The 20,591-nt window shown below is 46.9% G+C and overlaps 1 protein-coding gene across 12 annotated transcripts; it reads right to left on the bottom strand.

The window, feature by feature from the left end:
* Positions 1-3,369: 3,369 nt before the first annotated feature.
* On the bottom strand, positions 3,370-18,923 carry ZNF23 (zinc finger protein 23). 12 transcript variants are annotated; one of them, XM_059381421.1, is made up of 6 exons: positions 18,422-18,923; positions 13,690-13,759; positions 12,979-13,112; positions 10,517-10,643; positions 9,800-9,913; positions 3,370-5,651 (listed from the first exon to the last, which is right to left on the bottom strand). In XM_059381421.1, exons 3-6 carry the CDS (start codon positions 13,078-13,080, stop codon positions 3,862-3,864), a joined length of 2,133 nt encoding a protein of 710 aa, XP_059237404.1. In that variant the 5' UTR covers positions 13,081-13,112; positions 13,690-13,759; positions 18,422-18,923; the 3' UTR covers positions 3,370-3,861. The 12 variants fall into 12 exon arrangements, with proteins under 12 accessions (XP_059237404.1, XP_059237406.1, XP_059237408.1 ...); XM_059381423.1 differs by having other exon boundaries at positions 3,370-5,648; XM_059381425.1 differs by having other exon boundaries at positions 9,866-9,913.
* Between the last annotated feature and the right edge of the window lie 1,668 nt (positions 18,924-20,591).

Raw genomic sequence — 20,591 nt, 5'->3', positions numbered from 1 at the left:
GGAGCTCGGCTGGGTGAGCTCAGATTGAAGGAGCTCGGCTGGGTGAGCTCAGATTGAAGGAGCTCGGCTGGGTGAGCTCAGATTGAAGGCAGCGAGAGCCCTCTGGGCAGAAGGGATGACTAGGCCTCTGCTGCCTCTACTAACTCTCTTCCCCCACTGCCATGGGGAGGCCAACTCACCGTTCTTTTCTATGTGTCCTTCACCGGGGAGCCCAGCTGGGGACCCCATCTCCCTCATCTGTTGTCTTCCCAGCCACCTCACATCCGTGGCCCTGCGTGGGACTCTTGGATTCTGTGGAACACGTTCCAATTTCCGTCCTGTATCCTCTCTTACCTTCCAAGGCATCATCCTTAAGCAAAACCCCTGCCCTTGACTCTGGGACCCACTGGCAACTGCCCCCCACCCCACCCCGGGGTCTTCCACACAGGCTCTACTTAAGAGTATACAATATGCACCTCTAAGATTTCCCTGTGGGGTGGGGAGCGGGGAAGAGGGGATGGGTCGAGAGGGATCTACTTCTTGAGAAGTTTGCAATACGCTGGCCCAAGCGTTCTAAGAGTCCTGCGGACCCCGCCCTGCCTGGCGTCTAAGGTCAGGTCCACCCCACCCCCGCCGGATCTCCAGAAGAGCTGCCACTAAGAGCTCAGGCTCGGCTGCCCCAGGACTCTGCTCCAGGGATCACGGCAGGGAGAAGCCGCCCGCGGCCGGCAGCCTCACGGTGGCGGCTCTGCGGAGAGCGGGCTGGGCGTCAGGAGCCCTGCAGGGAGAGAACCGGCCACCGGGGACAGCAGGGGCCCGAGGCTGGCGGCCACTGGCTGCTAATGGCTTCTCATGCCCAAGTGCAGGTCACAGGGCCCTGGACGCGCGCGGCCCGGCCCGCTGTCACACAGATGCCAAAATAGTGCCGGGGCGGCCAGGCGCCCCGGTGCGGGCGGGGGAGTGAGGCGGCCGCAGAAAGCCGTCGCCTGGCTCCCTACCCACGCGCGGTGGCCCGGGGCGGCTGGGATCCGGAGCCTCCAGTCCCTAACCTGGGAACACGTGGGCCAAGAGTTCGCAGGCCAAAGGAGGGTGGCCGACACTCGGAACGGGTGGCCCAACTGCCCCTTACCGTAGCTGGCTGGGCGAAGCCGGCGGAGCAGCGCGGGGGGGTTCCCGGAGGCTGGGCTTCGGCTGAGCGCGGGTGGGACTTCGGTGGCCGGCAAGGGTGGGTCACACTGCAGGATCCCAGAGCCACCCAGGGCTGGCAAGCGGTGGCAGGGAGAGCTGGAGCGGAAGAGAGGCTCGGGCCGCTGGCAGTCCGAGGACAGGCGGAGGAGCCAGGGCCCCGCAGAGTGGGCTCAAACCCAGACTAGAGCCCGGGAGCCCTGGCACGACTTGGATTTGCTGGGGACCACGTGGTCTGTGCAGCGCCAGGGCCTGAGAGCCGGGGGAGGGGACTGCCGGGAGCTCCCCCGCCCATAGACCGTAGACGGGGACTACGAACTACGGACTACCGAGGTTGGCCTCATCTTCCGTTCCCCAGCATTGGTCAGACTTGGTATCCTCAGTTCCCTATCGAGACAGGATGACACATAGTGGGGTTATGGTTGGGGATAGTGGGGACCTCAGAGGTAGAGGTCCAGAAGCCTCTTCTCACAACCCCCAGCCCCAGTGCCAGGAGGGGGTTACCAGCCTGGGAGTAGCTGTGCCGGGCCTCTTGTTCCCCCAGATGACCCTGAAGACTTGTCCTGCTTTGGCCTTTCTCCCCAGGTTGTCCCCTGACCTGCTGGGCGACTGTGGACAGCCATTTTCCTCTGACGTGGCAATTTGTCCTTCTGACCTGGACAGGGCAGGACCAGATGTCCTCTGAGGGCCCTTCCAGTGTGACAGGCCAGGCTGGAAGGGTGTGCTATAGGGGTAGAGCACACTGACTGGGACCAAGGGAGAAAGGGTTTATTTAATCCTGGCCTTTCCGGGACCACAGCTCCAGTTCAGAAAAAGAGAAGCGCTTTTGTGGGGTGGCCGAGGTCTCCAGTGCCATGGCTCCTTTGTTCCTGATAAGGCTTCCACTGGACCCAGGCAGCCCTGGGCTGCAGTAAAGAGCACTGAGGATACAAGATGGCGGGACTACTGGGTGATGGAGCCACGTAACTTCATGAGGTTCTGCAGGTGTCTTTCTTCCTTCTCTTGTCCTTAGGCTCTGAGCAGAGGACCTGTCCTGGACAGTAACAAACCTAGAGAGGAAGAAAACCCTCAAGGGCCATCTGGGTGGGAAGGGCCTTGAATTCTGGGACCAGCCCTTACCCATTGACAAGAGCTTGAGACCCAGAGAGAGACCATGGTCACATAGGACACTGGTAGCCAATTCCAGACAGTAGGTTCTATCCTTAGTGGTTCTTGACCCTCCTAGAATCCCCACCTTGGTCTTGCCATGGCAGAGAAACTGCTAGACCCTGCTGGGAGCCAGGACCAGGCCTAGTTGGTTATAAACCCAACTAGTGGCTGCTCATGGACCAGGATGGTTTGGGGAGTGCTGTGGCATTGTGGCCTGGGTAAAAGGACCTCATCAACAGCTCATTTGCTGTGTGCCCAGAGGTAGTGCCATCCATCTTTGGGCCTGTTTCTAAGTAAATGAAGGACATGGACCCATGGCCTGGGTCTTAGTGTATCATCTGGAACTGCCAGAGGAGCGGGGTCAGATAGTCAGTGGGAAGAAAGGCCATGCTCCTTCCTATGTTCTGGGGGGGGCTCCAGGGTCTGGCCTCCACCCTTGCTCAGCTGCCAGGAGCCTGGGGGCAGAGCGATGGGAGTTACACACAATGGCATCCCCCCAACACTCTGCTGGGGTCCTATATCACATCATTTGCTTTCTAACAGGAATGGTTCCTTTGAAATATTCAAGATAGCATCCCTAGCCAACAGTGGTTGCTTGAGCTACAGAGCACGGAAGGGCAGGTGTCAGTGGCCTCTGGGGGTGGACTGTCTCTGCATACATAGGGGACATTGTAGCTATGTGTGTGTCTGTTGGAGGGTCTGTGAAAGAGAGGTCGGAGTGTATGACTGTGTGCATGTTTCATTTTCAATCCTTAGAGGACGGAGACTAAACATCTCTTTATTATTTTAATATTTTTTAAAACTGCCTGCTGATGTCCTTTTTCTGGGTTTTATTAATTACTTTTCTCTTGATCATAAAATCTATCTTTACATATTAAAGACTTATAAATTGCACAAAGGTATTTCTACTTTTTGTGCTTTATCTTTTAACTTTATTTGGGATTATCTAGAAAATAAATATTTAATTTTGAAAAACCAGCGTATTGCTATTTTCCCTTACGGTTGGTTTCTAGCTTTCATATGATGCTTAGGAAAGGTTTTCTCCCTTTCATGAACATAAAGAATTTACTCATCTTTTCTTTCTAAGGAAATCTTTATTGTTTATCCTCTTTACAAAAGGGATACATGCTTGGTGTCCAAAATAAAAGGGAAGTAAATTTAGGTAGAGGGAGGACCTTCATGAGTCTTCCTATCCAAGAACAAGGTTTCCCTCTCTCCCCATTTATTTTTCCTTTTTGTGGCCCTCAGTGGAGATTTATTTCTCCATATAAATCCTGTGTAACACCCTAGTTTATTCCTAGGAGAGCCACTTTTCTTGATGTTGGGAATGGGATCTTTTCATATTTTCTAATTGGTTGTCGGTGTAAGACAAGCTATATATTTTTGGTTGTTACTTTTTAACCAGTCATCATTCCTGATTTTAAAAGTAAGAGGGGAAAGATGTGTTTCCTTGGGAAGATGCCATATTCATTTCCCTCAAGGTTTTCCACCACAGTGAATCTGATGATACTTGATCCATAACTTTGAGAGTTTTCCACATCCTTCTCATTAGGATTTTCCTTCACTATGGACACTCTGATGCTGAGCAAGTTGGAAGCTAAACCTGAAGGCTTTCCCACACACGTTACACACGTAGGGTTTCTTCCAAGTATGGACAGTCTGATGTATAATACAGTCAGAACTATAGCTGAACCCTTTGCCACACTCCACACATCTGAACGGTTTCTCCCCAGTGTGGCTTCTCTGATGCCGAATTAAATGGGCATTAACGTGGAAGGCCTTTCCACACTCCTTACACTGAAAGGGCTTCTCTCCAGTATGGATCCTCTGATGTACAATATAGTCAGAACTACAGCTAAATGCTTTTTCACATTCCATACATTTGAAAGGTTTCTCCCCAGTGTGTATTCTCTGATGCCTCGTTAGTTTGGCATTGATACTGAAGGCTTTCCCACATTCCTTACACTGATAAGGCTTTTCTCCAGTATGGATTCGGTGATGATCGAGCAGGTTTCTCTTAGAAGTAAAGCATTTCCCACACTCGTTACACTCAAAGGGTTTCTCCCCAGTATGAATCCTCTGATGCTGCATTAGTTTTGCATTAACGCTGAAGGCTTTTCCACACTCCCTGCACTCATAGGGCTTTTCCCCGGTGTGGATTCTCAGATGCTGCCGCAGCTGGGAGTTACACCTGAAGGCTTTCCCACATTCGTTACACCCATAGGGTTTCTCACCTGTGTGAATTCTCTGGTGCTGGATTAACTTCCCTTTGACACTAAAGGCTTTTCCACATTCAGTACACTCATAGGGCTTCTCGCCTGTGTGGATTCTTTGATGCTGAATGAGTTTTGCATTATTACTGAAGGCTTTTGCACACTCCTTACACTGATAGGGCTTCTCCCCAGTGTGGACGCTCTGATGCTGCCGCAGCTGGGAGCTGCACCTGAAGCCTTTCCCACACTCATTACACTCGTAAGGTTTCTCTCCAGTGTGGATCCTCTGATGTTGAATTAATTTTGCATTCACGTTGAAAGCTTTTCCACAGTCTTTGCACTCATAGGGCTTCTCTCCAGTGTGGACCCTCTGGTGTGTGATGTATGCAGAGCTACAGGTAAAGCCACTCCCACACTCTTTGCACCGATAGGGCTTCTCTCCTGTATGGATTCTCTGATGCCGACTTAGACTCCCGTTCACGCTGAAGGCTTTCCCACATACCTTGCACTGATAGGGCTTCTCCCCGCTGTGGATTGTCTGATGTGTGATATAATGGGAACTGTAATTGAAGCTTTTCCCACACTCCACACATTTGAAGGGTTTCTCCCCACTATGAAGTCTCTGATGCCAAATTAATTTTGCATTAATGCTAAAGGCTTTGCCACACTCTTTACACCGATAGGGCTTCTCCCCAGTGTGGCCATCTTGATGCTCAGAGTTACACCTGAAGGTTTCCACTAATTCTTCACATTTAAAAGGTCTTTCCCCAGAATTGATTATTTCATGCTGAATAAGTTTTGTGTCAAAGCTGAAGGCTCTCTCCAATCCTATACATTCAGAAGGCTGCTCTCCAGAACTAACGGCATGACACTGACCCAAGTTTGGACTCTGACTAAACAAACACTCCTTCACAGGGCTTGTGTCGTCTTTCGCTGTCCCGTCTATGATGTTATTTTCTTTCTTCATGCTTCCTACTAAATGGACTTCCTGCTGTTTCTTTAGAATACAGGCTTCTGAAAAGTCCATCCCCTGGGAAAAGTGCCTCTGAAGTTCAAATGATGTATTGTGTTTTTCTTCATACACTTCCTTTGTCAAATTATCGTCAGTCTGGATATCAATATCTACTATTAAAAAAACCCAGAAAACATAAAATATCATGTAAGAACCATGTGAGAGAAAAGAACTATGGTAAAAGGAATAAAGAATCTTAGTTAATCAAGGGTCTCTTGAAAATCACCAAACTAGGTCAAAGAATCTAAGGTTCATCCACAAGGTAGAGTAATATGTAGCTGGTTTATAAAAGGGGGGGGGGAGGGGAGGAAGGAAGAAACAAATCCATATGTGCTGATGTGAAAAGATGTCCAAGATACACTATTAAATGGCAAAACAAGCTGACAAATGGATGTAAGGCAGATTCCATTTGTATGAAGGAAAAATAAAATGGGCCGATATATACTTATATATTTGTATGGGCATGCCTAGAAAACTCCTGGAAGAATACACAAGAAACTGAGCAAATTAGTACAGGAAGTCTGGGAGACTTTGTTCTCCAGTGTGCTTTACACACTTCCTGTACAGGTTTGAACATGAACAATTTCAAAAGATTACCAACCTCTACACAAATAACCAGTAACATAAAGATTTTATCCATTCATTTGACAGAGAAAGCACATAAGCAGGGGGAGAGGCAGAGGGAGAGGGAGAAGCTGGCTTCCCACTGAGCAGAGAGCCTGACACGGGGCTCAATTCCAGGACCCCAAGATCATGACCTGAGCTGAAGGCAGGGAGACTGAGCCACCCAGGAGCTCCTGTTCCTAACATTCTTTTTGGAATCCCTACAGTCCCAATAGAGCTAGGGATGTCTTTGTTCCCAAACTTCTCTAAACTGACCTCAAAATGCTGCCTATTTTTCATCTCCCATCTCTCCTCAACACATGTCATAAGCCCCCTGCCCCAGGATTTCATTCTAATCACCCTCAAGAGACCCAAGTGACGTGGATTTCCCTAGCAATCATTTTCAAAACACTGTTGGTCTTTTCCTAATTATAAAAATAGTATTCATCCCTAATATCAGAAACGTGCAAAGAAGAAAATTCAAGGTACGTGAAATATAACCATCTAACAACTACACCTACTTTTCTGATGTTATCTCCTTCCCCAAAGATTTTTCCTTCCAATCATTTTTCTAAAAATGTTTTTATTCAAAATTGAAAATATTTTTCTTCCTTAACACTAATAATGACAATTTTCCAGTATCTTCAGTTTGTAAAAAAAAATTTTCTTTAAGATTTTATTTATTCATTTGACAGACAAGAGATCACAAGTAGTTAGAGAGGCAGGCGGAGAGAGAGAAGGGGAAGCAGGCTGCCTGCTGAGCAGAGAGCCCGATGCAGGGCTTGATCCCAGGATTCTGGGATCATGACCCAAGCCAAAAGCAGAGGCTTTAACCCACTAAGCCACCCAGGCTCCCCTATAAAAATATTTTTTAAATAGCATTCCATCCTGTAGAGGTATCTTAATTTAACCAGTTCTCTTTATACTGAATGTCTCTATACTGAATGTCTGTTGGGAATGTTATTTCCAACATTTTATTATATAAAATTATGATGAACTTTTGTGCATGTACATCTTTGTCTGTATCTCTGATTACTTTATTAAGATAGTCTAGAAGAGAATATCCAGACTATCAAGGTCAGACTTTAAAAGGCTCTTGATATGTACTGCTAAAGTCGTTTCTAGAAAGACTACAGATTCACATTCACCTCCAAAAGTCTACTCCACGTTGGTGTCTTCTCTCCATCAATGTAACTGTTCTCTGTATGAACTAGGGAAACTGAAGGAACTCCATGAAAAACTGCTTTTTGCTTATTTTCCTGCTTCTGTTCTTGCTAGGACCCGTACCCCTGCCTTGTACATGCCTTACAATACAAATGATGTATGTCCTTCTTACAAGGGTCAAGGAGTTAATGATTTTTTGGAGTCTTCCAGCACAGGTGATAACATCTAATGACAAGCAGGGTCGTCACATACGTTTTCTAGACCACTGATTCTAGAACTCTTGATGCCAAAATCACCTAGCTCCAGGTAATAAGTGCTTTATGGAGGACACCTAGGCACTTGTCTTTGTTCTGCCCAGCTCCTGGGTGTCTGAAGAGGACATGTATACTGGACCCACCCCAATCCTCAGTAAAAACCCTAGACCCCAAGCAAAGAAGACACTCACTCTCCTTTCCTTTGAGTCTCCCAAACACTCCATCTGCTATATTCTATCACTTATGCTATTCAATAAACTCTGCTCTCACTTCCTCCTGGCTTGCACTTGATTTCTTTCCAGCTCAAAGCCCAGGACCCTCTTGGCTGGTCCTACAGGAGCCTCCTCACCCTGGGGTCCTTGGACCCAGCCTACCTATGTCAAGTGTGTTAGGTGGAACATCTCTATTTTAATTTGTATTTCATTGGTTTCTTAAGAGGGTGAAGATTTTTCACATTTATTAAAATTTTTACTTCTTATGTGGATCACAATTTTTCTATACTAGTGACCTTCTATTTACCAAATCCTACGGTGTGACAGAGGCTATCAGTTGCTTAACCAATTCCATTCTCCCTTTCTTCCTTACTAATATGTTTTCCAATTTTTTTTTGAGGTAGCAATAAAAACTACAGCTAAAAACTGTATTTTCCACACTCTTGCAGTAGGGAGGCCATAAGACAGTTCCAGCAAATGAGATTTAAACAGAAGTCACCGGATAGGACTTTTTTTTTTTTTTCTTTTTTTTTTAGAAGAGAGTCCACTCTGCTGACATGGGCCTTGGGCCCTGTACCTACCTTCCCCTTCTGTCTGCCCAAAAGCCATTTGATTCCTTGTTCCAATTAACCTTCACACACTAATTAATGTTTCCATTCTCAGCATAGATCATGATGGTTATTTGAAAACTTCAGACTTTGGGATTTTCTGTTAACTACAGAATGAAATCCAGACTCCTTTGAGGAGCTCCACAACATCATTTCTTTTCCCTTCTATATGAGATCTGCTTTAAACTCCTCATTTTGCAAAACATGTCTTCCTTGGTCAGGGATTATCTGGCTGAATGGTCACAAGGAACAAAAATCCACTGGAGCTATCTTTTTATTTTATTTATTGAAAAATATTTTATTTATTTGACAGAGAGATAGAGAACACAGCAGGGGGAGAAGCAGGTTCCCTGCTGAGAACATGACCTGAGCCGAAGGCAGCCACTTAACCAACTGAACCAACCAGATGCCCTGAAACTGTCTTTTAAAAAGGAGGATTCACTAAAATCTAGACCCCAAGCAAAGAAGACACTCACATACAAGTGGGAAATGGGAAATCATTTCGCAACAACTCTGCTTAAGCCAAAGAGTAGCATGCTACTTCAACTATGGTCTAGGAACCAGAAACATTGGCAGAATCTGAGAATTAACAGAAATGCAGAACCTTGACCCTATGACAGACTTACTCAATGACAATATGCATATTTGCAAGACACCCAAGGGATTCATTTGTGTATCATTTGAGAAGCACTGAATTGAGAACACTTTCTCCTTTCCACCTTATTTCCCACAGCTTACTATACAGCTGTCTCCTCCAAAAAAACAAACAACAACAACAAAAAAAGCCTAATAAAAACTAATACTTCACTGAGCCCACACTACAAGTTATGCACTTAATATGTATTATCTTGTGTAATCCTCAACCCGGAAGACCAGCACTATTTTCTCATTTTATTACTCTACTTTCAGGGATTAAAAACACTGAACCTTATAGAACTCAAATAATGGACCTGCTTAAAGTCACAAGTAGGAAGTCATATAACTAGGAAGAGCAGTTAGGATGGTACCTCAGGGAAGTCTACTCCAAAGACTGTACTTTTAGCCACTAGGCTATTCTGTCTTCCTATATGAAAAGACTGTTGATTCTCCACCCATCACAGTAAGTGTACAACGCTGAGAAGTAGCAAGGACCTAAACACAGCATCCATTAATTTCATCTGAGAAAGGTAGAATTCCAAAATTAGGACTGGGAAGAATCAGAACGAGACATCTGAAAAAAGATCTGTTCTTGGAATCAGAAAGAAACAACAAACTAGAAAAAGAGGTCCAACTGTACCTATCTCTATGAATCCTCATTTATTTAAATTTTACTCTGTACAGCTGGCTCATACATGTGGCAGGCTTATATGCTGCTTAAGCTGACCTCCTTCTTAAAAGACGTAAACTTTCCCCCATATTAGGCAACCTGTATGTCCCTTACCAGTCCAGAGGCCCTGGAGGCCTATTTCTGTTCCAGCCACCAGTGGAGATGGGCGCCCCAGCTCACCTGCTCCCTCCAGTTGTGAGATCACAGCAGGTTTGAGAAGCGAAAATCCTGTTTAGGGGGAAAGAAATGGAAGACACAGGTGAATTAATGTCCCACAGATGAGTTCTTAAGCATCTCCTCAGACTGTCTTGGCAATGGGGTGGCAAAATAAAGTATGCTAGGGGATCCCATGCCTAAAAACTATGGGAAAGCGAGGGTTCGGGGGGACAACTGGGAAGACGGGAGGCCTGCAAGGCATATGTGCACGGGGGGGGGGGGGGGGTTTGCCTGACACGGTGTGGGAGGAGCTGAGAACGGCCCAGACTTGGGCCCAGAAGGCCTCAAAATACACAGGTTGGGTGAGGGTGAACCCAAAGATAATGCTGTGTGAAACAGTAAGTTTCTTTTTTCCACACTGTATCCAAACCACAACTTCTAGAAGGTGGATAGAGAGAGCACACCAGTCCTGGCAAAGTCCTGTATGGGCCCAAAAAAGGCTTGAGGTTCACCCTTCCCAGCAGCCCCTGACTCAAGGGGGATTAGGAATCTCAGCCCCTGGGGTTCCCACTCAGTAAAGGATTACCAGAGACCCCACCTGCAACCTGTTAGGGGGCAATAAGCCAGGAAACCCCAACTGGCAGAGTCTGGGTCCCAGGGGGAGAGAGGCCTTACCCAGGGAGGCCACATTCCCATAATTCTCCAGCATCACATCCCTGTACAGGGCCCTCTGTGCGGGGGACAGGCCATCCCATTCCGTCTGGGTGAAGTACACAGCCACGTCCTCGAAGGTCACCGACTTCTGAAACAACAGGTTCCTGCTGCCCTAGGGCCAATTCCATGGCTCAGGCCCTAAGTGAGGGGCAGAGGGCAGTATAAGGGCTTGGGGAGGGAGCTTGCGAAGAGCACAGAATTAATGAAAAGGGGGCAGGTTTGAGTAACAGCACCTGGAAAATACATGATGGACAGTATCTGACTTCTCTCATGGCAGGGAACCTCATGCCATATTTCACATTTATAAACGATACCCTACGTTGAGATGACAGGAAGAAAATTTCCATAATTGAGTCCCCAGAGCAACTCCACTGTTTCCATTAGGCCCCATCCTCAGAGGCAGATGCAGCTCAGGACCAACCCACCAGCGTTCCCACTTGAAATCTCCGCTTCTCCATCCTGCTCCCCTCCCCTGATAACCTCCATCCACCCCCGAAGAAGAACTATGGCCTCTACTGGCCCAGCGCCCGGCTGTCACTGCTGCTGCTACAAAAGGCAGTGCAGCTGCCTGAGCACACCAGCCGCTCAGCGCTGTCCTGACTGGCTAAGGAGGGGGCCGCGGCCCACTCTGCTCCCAGAGGCAACTTGCTGAAAATCCAACATTTTCTGTTACCCTCTCCCATTCAAGCCTCTCATCCTTTTCAACTTTACCCAAGAATTCACTGTTTCTCCGAGAAGGTTCGGGAAACAGGGGCGATCAGCCTTCCGGGTGGCTAGCTGCTCCTCTCTGCATCACTACTCCATGTGCCCAAAACAGGCTCCGCCATCAGGGCTGATGCCTCCCTTCTGGGGAGCTGTAGCCTCTGGTCACTTTCTCTCTCTCTCTCCTTCCCAACAACCTTGGAGACACACTGCAGGGATATGCCCTCAATTCCTCTCTTCTAGGATCTGTCTTGCTTCCTTCTACTGACCTCAGCCATCAGCAATTCTAGTCCAACCTCTGCGTGAGTGTGCAAGTCACTCGTCTATGACCTTGGATGGGTCATGGAACTTCTCTGAACAATATTAAATGCCTTCACTGCCGCCACCACCACCCTTCACCCTAGGAAGTTGGCGCCTCTTCCTGAACCCCAACATCCCCCACCCTGTGTGCAAGAAACCTCAGCCAGAACCCTGGGGACTGTTCCTGACCCCTCCCTCTCCCTTACCTACCCCCCCACCCAGTCCTCTGACTCTCAGCATCCTCGGTGTTCATGTTAAGCATCACTTGAACTGGATTCTTTTTCTTTAACTACTTTCCCTGGCGAAGCCCACATCAACCTGGACCACTGGGATTCTTACTGAAGTGGTCAGCTTCTTTTCAAATCACCCCTAAAAATTATTCCCTACAAAGCCATCGCAACTCTGACCGTGTTAACTTCACGGGTCGCACACGTATCATAAGGACGAGCAGTGAAGAATCAAACCCGGGGGAGGGGAGTGCACGCCTGGTAGCTCAGTTGGTTAAGCAACTGCCTTCGGCTCAGGTCATGATCCTGGAGTCCCGGGATCAAGTCCCGTATTGGGCTCCCTGCTCTGTGGGGAGTCTGCTTCTCCGTCTGGCCCTCCCCTTCTCGTGCTCTCTCTCTCTCCCATTCTCTCTCAAATAAATACATAAAAATCTTAAAAAAAAAAAAAATCAAACACTGGCTGTATGACCTTGGGCAAGGCACTCTACTCCCCGTTGCCCTCGTGTCTTCTGAGGCAGAAAGAGCACGACCCAGCCCCTAGTGCAGGGGGCGGGTGTCAGGACTAAGCGATCCACCCGAGCGCTGAGTGTGGTGTCCGCAGGAGAGCAGGCCTCAAACAAGGTTACTGGAGTTCCTGAGACTACCGTTATTGGCAACCTGTAGTCCATGGACGCCCATGGATGCGCTTCAGGGCGTCCATGAAGTCCCTGAAACTGTATGGAGAATGTGGTTTGCATTTCTCTGAGCCGGGGGAGGGTCCAGAGCTCTCATCAGAGACCTAAGCTGGAGCTCCTGCCCCCAAGCCCTGAAGGCCTCTCCGGGACACAGTGAGACATCGTGTCCCACAGGACTTTCTTTCCCCCTCTCTGGACCCCACTCTTCTGTCTCCCTGCCCCCACCAAGCCAGCCTTCATGATGACCCAGCCCCACCACTCCTCTTTGCCTACGGCCCGGCCCTGGGCAGCCTCATCCTCTGCTACCCCCTCCACGCACACCCATGAATGGAGCACCCTCCGCGGGCGGCTCCCATGCTTCCTTGTCACCGGAGGAGCAAAGCACCTCGGTGCGCAGAGCACTTCACTCCTGCCTTCGGGGCTGCTCTCCCGCTGCTTCAGTCCCTTCGCATCTCCGCTCTTCTCACAAGGGCCAGGCGGAAGCGAGGACGGCCCCTCCAGCCTCCACCACAAAGCTCACCAGCTTCCCTTCCCGGTTTTCTTCAGTTTGAAACTGTTCGGAGGAAGAGCTGAAGGAGCCACAGCTCACCTGGGGCCGGGCGGTCAAGGGCATGGCGGCCATCACGTGCTTTCCCTCTCAGAGCAGGGCTGGAGCTGAGGAAAGACAGAGAGAAGTGTGAGGTGAACCCCGTCCCAGAAGGAACCACACAGCCCCTCACAGGGCCTGCCCTGGACAGGCAGCCACTGTCCAGACAGGAGTGCAGCAGGCGCTGCCACATGAAGGAGGGGGTGATCCGTTCACTGGCTCAGTGCCCAGCGCCCCCCCGCCCCAGCCATGATACTGATGCCGTCAGGAACCCCCGGATTTCACTATTCTGACACATATCACACCAGGGCAGACACAAAGTGTATTCAGAGCCTAAAGGATAATAAAACAAAGACCCACATAGCAACAATTCAGCTTACCAGAACATTACCAAGATCTTGGACTTACTTGCTTCCCTCTAAACAAGCAACACCCTTGATTACGCTGCAAGAAAAGCCACGAGGGAAGGGCTGCGGCCCCCGCACAAAGACCTGAGCCAGGCCCCTGGGAGCTGAAGGAGACAGCTGCCCACTCCCCCCATCCCCCAAAATCCGCCTGCTCCCTCACACAGCTGAGTGTCCTCAAGAGCCCCACTACCTCCGTAGAGACCTTGAGAAGCCAGCCTCCCGCATGGCCCAGGCTTACCTTTGAGGTCCCAGGCCGCCTCCTCATGTTCTCCAGCCTCTGATAGTGAAGCAGCCAGAGCCTCAGCTCCCTGTGAGAGGGGGTCACTGTATCATCTAGGGTCCCAGGACCCAGCACCCCTTGTTCACTGTATTCAAAACATGTGGACTGCTTATTTTCGGATTTTTACTGCTGCCAAAGTTAGTCTTGAAAATACGTGTTTTCCTAAAATATCATTCATGTCTTCCAGGATTTCAACTTCAGTGCAGAGTTGTGAAAAACACTGGTTCATGATTCTTTCCATTTCTTCCGTATCTGGAGCTACTTTGCTTTTCCCACTTTTGAATACACGGATACATGTGTTCTCTAGACCCCTTCCCCATTGTTAATGTTACGGGTGGAAGGTGTCCCCTCCAAGATTCATACGTTGAAGTCCTATCCCCCAATGTGACTATATTTGGATATAGAACCTGTAAGGAGGTAATAAGGTTAACCAAAGCCGTAAGTCTGAGCCCTACTCTGATAGGGCTGGTGTCCTGATAAAAAGGAGGAAGAACACCAGAGGTCCTTTTCTACACGTGCAGACCCAGTGAGAAGACAGCCACCTGCAACCCAAGGAGAGTCCTCACCAAGAGCCAAATTGTCTGGCACCTTTAATTTGGGCTTTCAGCCTCTAGAACTGTGAAAAATAAATTTCTGTTGTTTGAACCATGCAGTCTATGGTATTCTGTATGGTGGCCTGAGCAAACGAATAAAGTTAACTTGAACAATGGTTTGTGTACCTGAATGCTGTTTTATTTTTAAAGAACAATTTTTTCTATTTCTTTAGAACACCACTCTTTTCTATTTCCTTTTAGCTCATTAAGTTCTGCTTTCTTTGTTTCCTTAGCTCTGTAAGAGATACACCTTCTGTTCCCCTCTAAATCGTCTCGTCTCAGTCCAGTGCCAGAGACTTTGACCAGCTTTGTGCGGGTGTAACCCACCAATGCATCCTCAAGGATCTATACCACATATGGCTGATTCCTGCCTGGGGCTTCTCTGGTGTCCTGTGGGGGGCATCTGCAGATACCCACGGACACCTGCTAGGTCCTGAAAGGCAGAAGTTAATGCCTATGAGAATACCCATGACCACCAGGGGACAGAGTCAGTGGATAAATACTTTCCCCTTCAGTCTCCTACATGAGATTCCAAGGCTCCTCACTGATCCTACAAAACTGAGCACCAGTAGCCTGTCGACAGGCCAGCCTGACCACGTGCCCTTGCTCTGGCTCTCCCTCTTGTTTTGTCTTCCACTCTGCCCTGGGGAAAATGTTCCCGAGTAAACTGCCTGCACACAAGTTTCTAACCTGTGTTCTGCTTTTGGCGGAAGCTGGACTACAGGCTTTTGTTTACCATTTTTTTTTTTTTTAAAGATTTTATCTATTTGAGATAGAGCGAGAGTGAGAAAGAGAAAGAGCACAAACAGGGAGAGCAGCAGCCAGAGGGAGAAGTAGGCTCTCCACTTAGCAGCGATCCTGAGGCGGGGGCTCAATCTCGGGATTCCCGGACCATGACCCAAGCTGAAGGCAGACACCGAATCGACTGAGTCACCCAGGCATCCTTTTTTCTACCTTCTTGAGGTTGCATGATTTATTCATTTACTTTCATTCTTTCCTATTTAGCAATTAAAATCTGTAAACACATAAATTTTCCTTTGAATACACTACTGGCCACATGCCAGAGGTTTTTAAAAAATATTTCATGTTTTAATTATGTTAATTACATTTTATAGCCTGTCAGCAACTGTGTTTTGTCTCCGACTACAGAATGTTAGGATAGTTTGTTGCTAATTTCTTCTCTGTTCATAATTTCTGGCTTTACTGTACAGTGTTTAAATAACCTGATCTATTTACTTCTGCTTTACAGATTTTGAGGTCTTTTTCTGTTGGCTGAAGTGTAAGTACTTACAAAGAAAACTTATTCTATGATAGAAGAACATGTAATTCTATTTGGATCTAATAAATCAACTCTACTAGTTTTATTATGTAGACATTTCTCTGGAATCCATGATTACTTCTACCTAATTAAACTGAGCCAGTAAAGAGCAAACTCTCACAAAACACTGAGCCTGTATGTATCATGGACAAATCTTTTCAAGTCTTTAAGAAATGAGTAATTCTAACACTACTGAAACTGTAGGAGAGAACAGCAAAATAAGTTTCCTGGTCCTTTTTATGATGCCAGCACAACACTGATACAAAAACCACAAATCAGTCTCATTTATGAATACTGACAGAAAAATCCCCAATATAAAGGATTACACTCCAGTATTTCATTACAGTGACGTACCATGACTAAAAGGGACCATCCCACAAATGCGAGTAAAGCCTAATATTACAGATTAGTATACTTCTCCACATGAATAAATCAAAGAAAGATAAAAACACTCCATCCCAACAGATGCCAAAGGCATTTGATAAAATTCAATACTCGTGCTTACATTTTAAAATTTATGCCTTAGAGGGGCGCCTGGGTGGCTCAGTGGTTTGGGCTGCTGCCTTTGGCTCGGGTCATGATCTCAGGGTCCTGGGATCGAGCCCCGCATCGGGCTCTCTGCTCTGCAGGAGGCCTGCTTCCCTCTCTCTCTCTCTCTCTGCCTCTGCCTGCCTCTCTGCCTACTTGTGATCTCTGTCTGTCAAATAAATAAAATCTTTAAAAAAAAAAAATTTATGCCTTAGAGAAACCCTCATTATGTAGAAAACATGTACAAAATTATTCATTGTGAGTATCTGAATACCAAACACTGTAAATAACCCACATATCCATTTAGAATACATAAATAAACTGTCCTCATCTTTAAAAAGGCATATTATCCAGCAGCAAAGATGAATGGCTCACATTATATGCCACAACAGGGATGATTTCAGGAACATAATATTGAGTCATACAAGTCCCAGATGACTATATACACTACAAGGCCATTTGCATAAAGCTCAAAAATTAAACATATTGTTTACAGACATATTTTATGAAATAAAATTATTTTTATAAATAGGTAAGACTATGACTAACACAAAATTCAAGATAGTTGTTACCTCTAGAGGGTTGGGAAGCTGGGAGCTGTGCTGAGAAGCAGTACTGGAAATGTTCTCCTTAGAGGGACGGTGTGCTCATGGGTACACATTTTACTACTATGCTTCCTCTTTTTTCTTTTTTTAAAAAGATTTTATTTATTTATTTGACAGAGAGAGATACAGCAAGAAAGGGAACAGAGGCAGGGGGAGTGGGAGAGGAAGAAGCAGGCTTCCCTCCGAGCAGGAAGCCCAATGAGGGGCTCAATCGCAGGATCCTGGGATCATGACCTGAGCTAAAGGCAGATGCTTAATAACTGAGTCACTCAGGCGCCCTGCTACTACTATGCTTCTTAAACGTCATGCTAGATGAAGTGTTCAGTATGCATGAGTAACATTTAAAAAAACATACTTAGTTCTATAATAAGGAGTGATTTCCAGAATATATTGTTAAATGAAACAAGCAAAGTGCAAAAGGCAGTGTGCTACCTCTTGTGTACAAAAAACAGGAGTATAAAAAAAACATGTGTGTATCTGGTCACCTGTACAAAAAAGAAATAGAAGGATAAATAAGAAACTAAGGAGAATCATTGCTTCAGATCTGGACAGGAAATGAAAGGAGCCTGGGATGGAAAAGAGGATGAAAGGAAATCGGGTAGCAGAGATGAGAGGGAGAGTGATGCTTCTGAGTTTGCCTTTCTCTTCTGACTTTCTTTTCTTTTCTTTTTTAAAGATTTTATTTATTTATTTGACAGACAGAGATCACAAGTAGGCAGAGAGGCAGGCAGAGAGAGAAGGGGAAGCAGGCTCCCTGCTGAGCAGAGAGCCCAACCCGGGGCTCGATCCCAGCACCCTGGGATCACAACCTGAGCCGAAGGCAGAGGCTTAACCCACTGAGCCACCCAGGTGCCCCTTCTTCTGACTTTCATAACCATAGTAACGTTTCACATATCCAAATAAATAAATAAATAAACATATATTAAATAAACCAACCAGGATGGGATGGGGTGACAAATCAAAAAGGAATACAAACATCAAATGAGTCGAATTATACTACAACTGAATTACATAACCACACTGAAGTGGTGGGAAAGCAAAGAACTAAATAACCTCGGAAAGCAGTGTTTTAAGTAGGAACTAGGTATTATAAGGTTAAAAAACCTCTGCCCAAATGCTTTTTGAGGATGCACGATTATTTCATTCTTTCCTATTTGGCAATGAAAACCTGTAAGAACGTAAATTTTCCTCTGAATATACGACTAGCCACATTACAGAGGTTTTCTTTTTTGTATTCATGTTTTAATTACTATTTCATAATTTTAGCGTAGTATAATTTTCGTATAACTTTCATTGCGGTATGAATGAGTCACTCTGGATCTATCTTATGATGTGTATTTCTTTTTTTTAAAGATTTTATTTATTTATTTGACAGACAGAGATCACAAGTAGGCAGAGAGGCAGGCAGAGAGAGAGAGAGAGAAGCAGGCTTCCTGCGGAGCAGAGAGCCCGATGCGGGGCTCGATCCCAGGACCCTGAGATCATGACCCGAGCCGAAGGCAGCAGCCCAAACCACTGAGCCACCCAGGCGCCCCTTATGATGTGTATTTCATGTGTATTCTACAACTGAGCAAATAAGTGATTACAACGTAGAAATCATGCCCAAGTCATTGTCATCCCAACAGCCCGAGACAAGGCCAAATTACCTTTTGGAACTGCCAGCTCCAGAAGACGATGCTCTCGAAAAGCCGGACTGCTTCTACTCCCCGATGACCCGGAGGGGCTCTGCTTTTTCTGTGCTCACGGAACCCTGATTCACGACCCAATGTTAGGAGTCAGGGGGCATACAGTCCATACTTGAAACGCATATAGGTAACAGCCCCTGTACGACTTCAACAAGTCAAGACTCGCGATATCATAACCTGCTTCACCCCTGCAAATATTCCACCCCGGGGCTGCTCCGACACATCTTCCCGAAAGGTCAGTGGCATCTTCCCGGAACAGAGTGCTGTGGCAGTAATCCCCGCCGCGCCTTCCAATTCGGTCACCAAGTCCAAAGCGGGAATCTAGGACGGACGCAGGAGGACCGCGGACCATCGCCCTACCCACTCCTCCAAGAGCCGGAGGGGCATCCCTACCCAACCCACAGCTACCGGCCAGGGTACCGCCCCCGCCGACCGCAGCCCGACACTCACCCGTGCCGCGGAAGTTACCACGGCGCAGTCGGAAGTGCGTCACCACGCCGCGGCCGAGCCTCTCTAGGAGCAGCGTTGCTCCCTCTTGGTGGTGCTCCGGCCCCGCCCCTGCAACTGAGTCTCAGTAACAGGAGCTGCTGGGCCCCGCGCCCCTCTCTTGCCGAAGGGCCATTATTTCTTGAGGTGGGCTGGGGAGAGGGGAGAGCTGGATTCACCCCTGGAGGTGGCGCCAGGTATCTGTATTTTAGTAAAGCTGCAGGTGCAACCGGATTGGGGAGTTCTGGGCTGGGCCTGTGCATCTATCACAGGCTGTCACACCTAAGGCTGCCTTTTTGTAACAACTGTTTTCTAGTGACCGCTTTAGTCTCCTGTCATGAAACTCACAGATCACGACTTAGAAGATCTTTGGTAATATAAACAACCCACGTTTTAAAAACTGATGAATGTTTAAAGAAGTTGTGAGATAGGTAGATAGATGAATGGAACATTACTCAACCATGAAAACTGAAACCTTGGCCGTTTGAAACAATGTGGTTGGAGCTAGAGAGTATTATGCTACGTGAAATAAGTCGGTCAGAGAAAGACAAATACCATATGTCTCATATGTGGGATTTAAGAAGCAGATGAACATTGGGGATAAAACAGCAAACCATAAAGCATATTCTTTTTTTTTTTTTTTAAGATTTTATTTATGTTATTTGACAGAGAGCGAGATCACAACTAGGCAGAGAGGCAGGCAGGGACAGAGAGCCTGCTGAGCAGAGAGCCCGATGCGGGGCTCAATCCCAGGACCCCAAGATCATGACCCGAGCCGAAGGCAGCGGCTTAATCCACTGAGCCACCCAGGCGCCCCCATAAGGCATATTCTTAAGAACAGAAAATAGGTTGAAGGTTCCTGAAGGGAGGTGGGTGGGGGATGGGCTGGATGGATGATGGGTATTAAGGAGGGCACTTGTGATGAGCACTGGGTGTTGTATATAAGTGATGAATCACTAAATTCTACTCCTGAAACTAGTACTACATAATACACTAACTAGAATTTAAATAAATACTTGCAACTACCAAAAAAAACCCATAATACTATGCTTTCATAGAGGAGATATAAAAGGAAAATGATTTGTAAAAATACACATTTCAATATGTAAATGTCTGGTCATGACGGCTATAGACCTAAAGGTCAGATACTTGCATTTTCATGTTGAATGTGCCTGAACGCCAAAGCCACAGTGCTGTCTTTTACTGGTGTTTCAAAAAATCGCAAACTGTGATCCAAAATGGTGAATGCTTCTTGGTAAGGTTTAAGTGAAACAGTATAATCTTCTTTTGATTATACAGTAGTTATATTCCCGGAAAATCAACGTATGTTAAAACTGTGTAAAAATTCATTTAGCTGAAAAACAGGTTCTAGATTCTGGTCATTTGTAAACAGTTTTTCCCTACATGAACATCCACAAAGACCAAAACGTCTGTGAAAACTTTTCCAAGTAGGTGGAACCCTTCTTTGCCTTTCAGGATTCATGGCACTCCTGGTTCCCATCTAACACCACCAAACATTGATACAAAAATACTCCCATAAAATTTCAAAATGAGCCAAGGGGGAAGGGGAATGGCACTAAAAGCCACTGGATTAGAGCATCCTTAAGTTCCCTCCCAACCTTGATAGTGCGGGCCTTTCTTCTAG

Source organism: Mustela nigripes, chromosome 17 (assembly GCF_022355385.1).
Source record: "Mustela nigripes isolate SB6536 chromosome 17, MUSNIG.SB6536, whole genome shotgun sequence".
Classification (NCBI taxonomy): Eukaryota; Metazoa; Chordata; class Mammalia; order Carnivora; family Mustelidae; genus Mustela; species Mustela nigripes.
This window is presented reverse-complemented; position numbering and strand designations above follow the sequence as displayed.

Bases quoted from the DNA above. Each gene is read 5' to 3' on its own strand.
- ZNF23 (XM_059381421.1), bottom strand. From the start codon at position 13,080: ATGGCCGCCATGCCCTTGACCGCCCGGCCCCAGGTGAGCTGTGGCTCC. The intron at 10,644-12,978 runs GTGAGCTTTGTG...CTGTTGTTTCAG, and splicing joins AAAACCGGGAAGGGAAGCTG to AAGTCGGTGACCTTCGAGGA. The intron at 5,652-9,799 runs GTAAGGGACATA...TTTTTTTAATAG, and splicing joins CCTCCAGGGCCTCTGGACTG to TAGATATTGATATCCAGACT.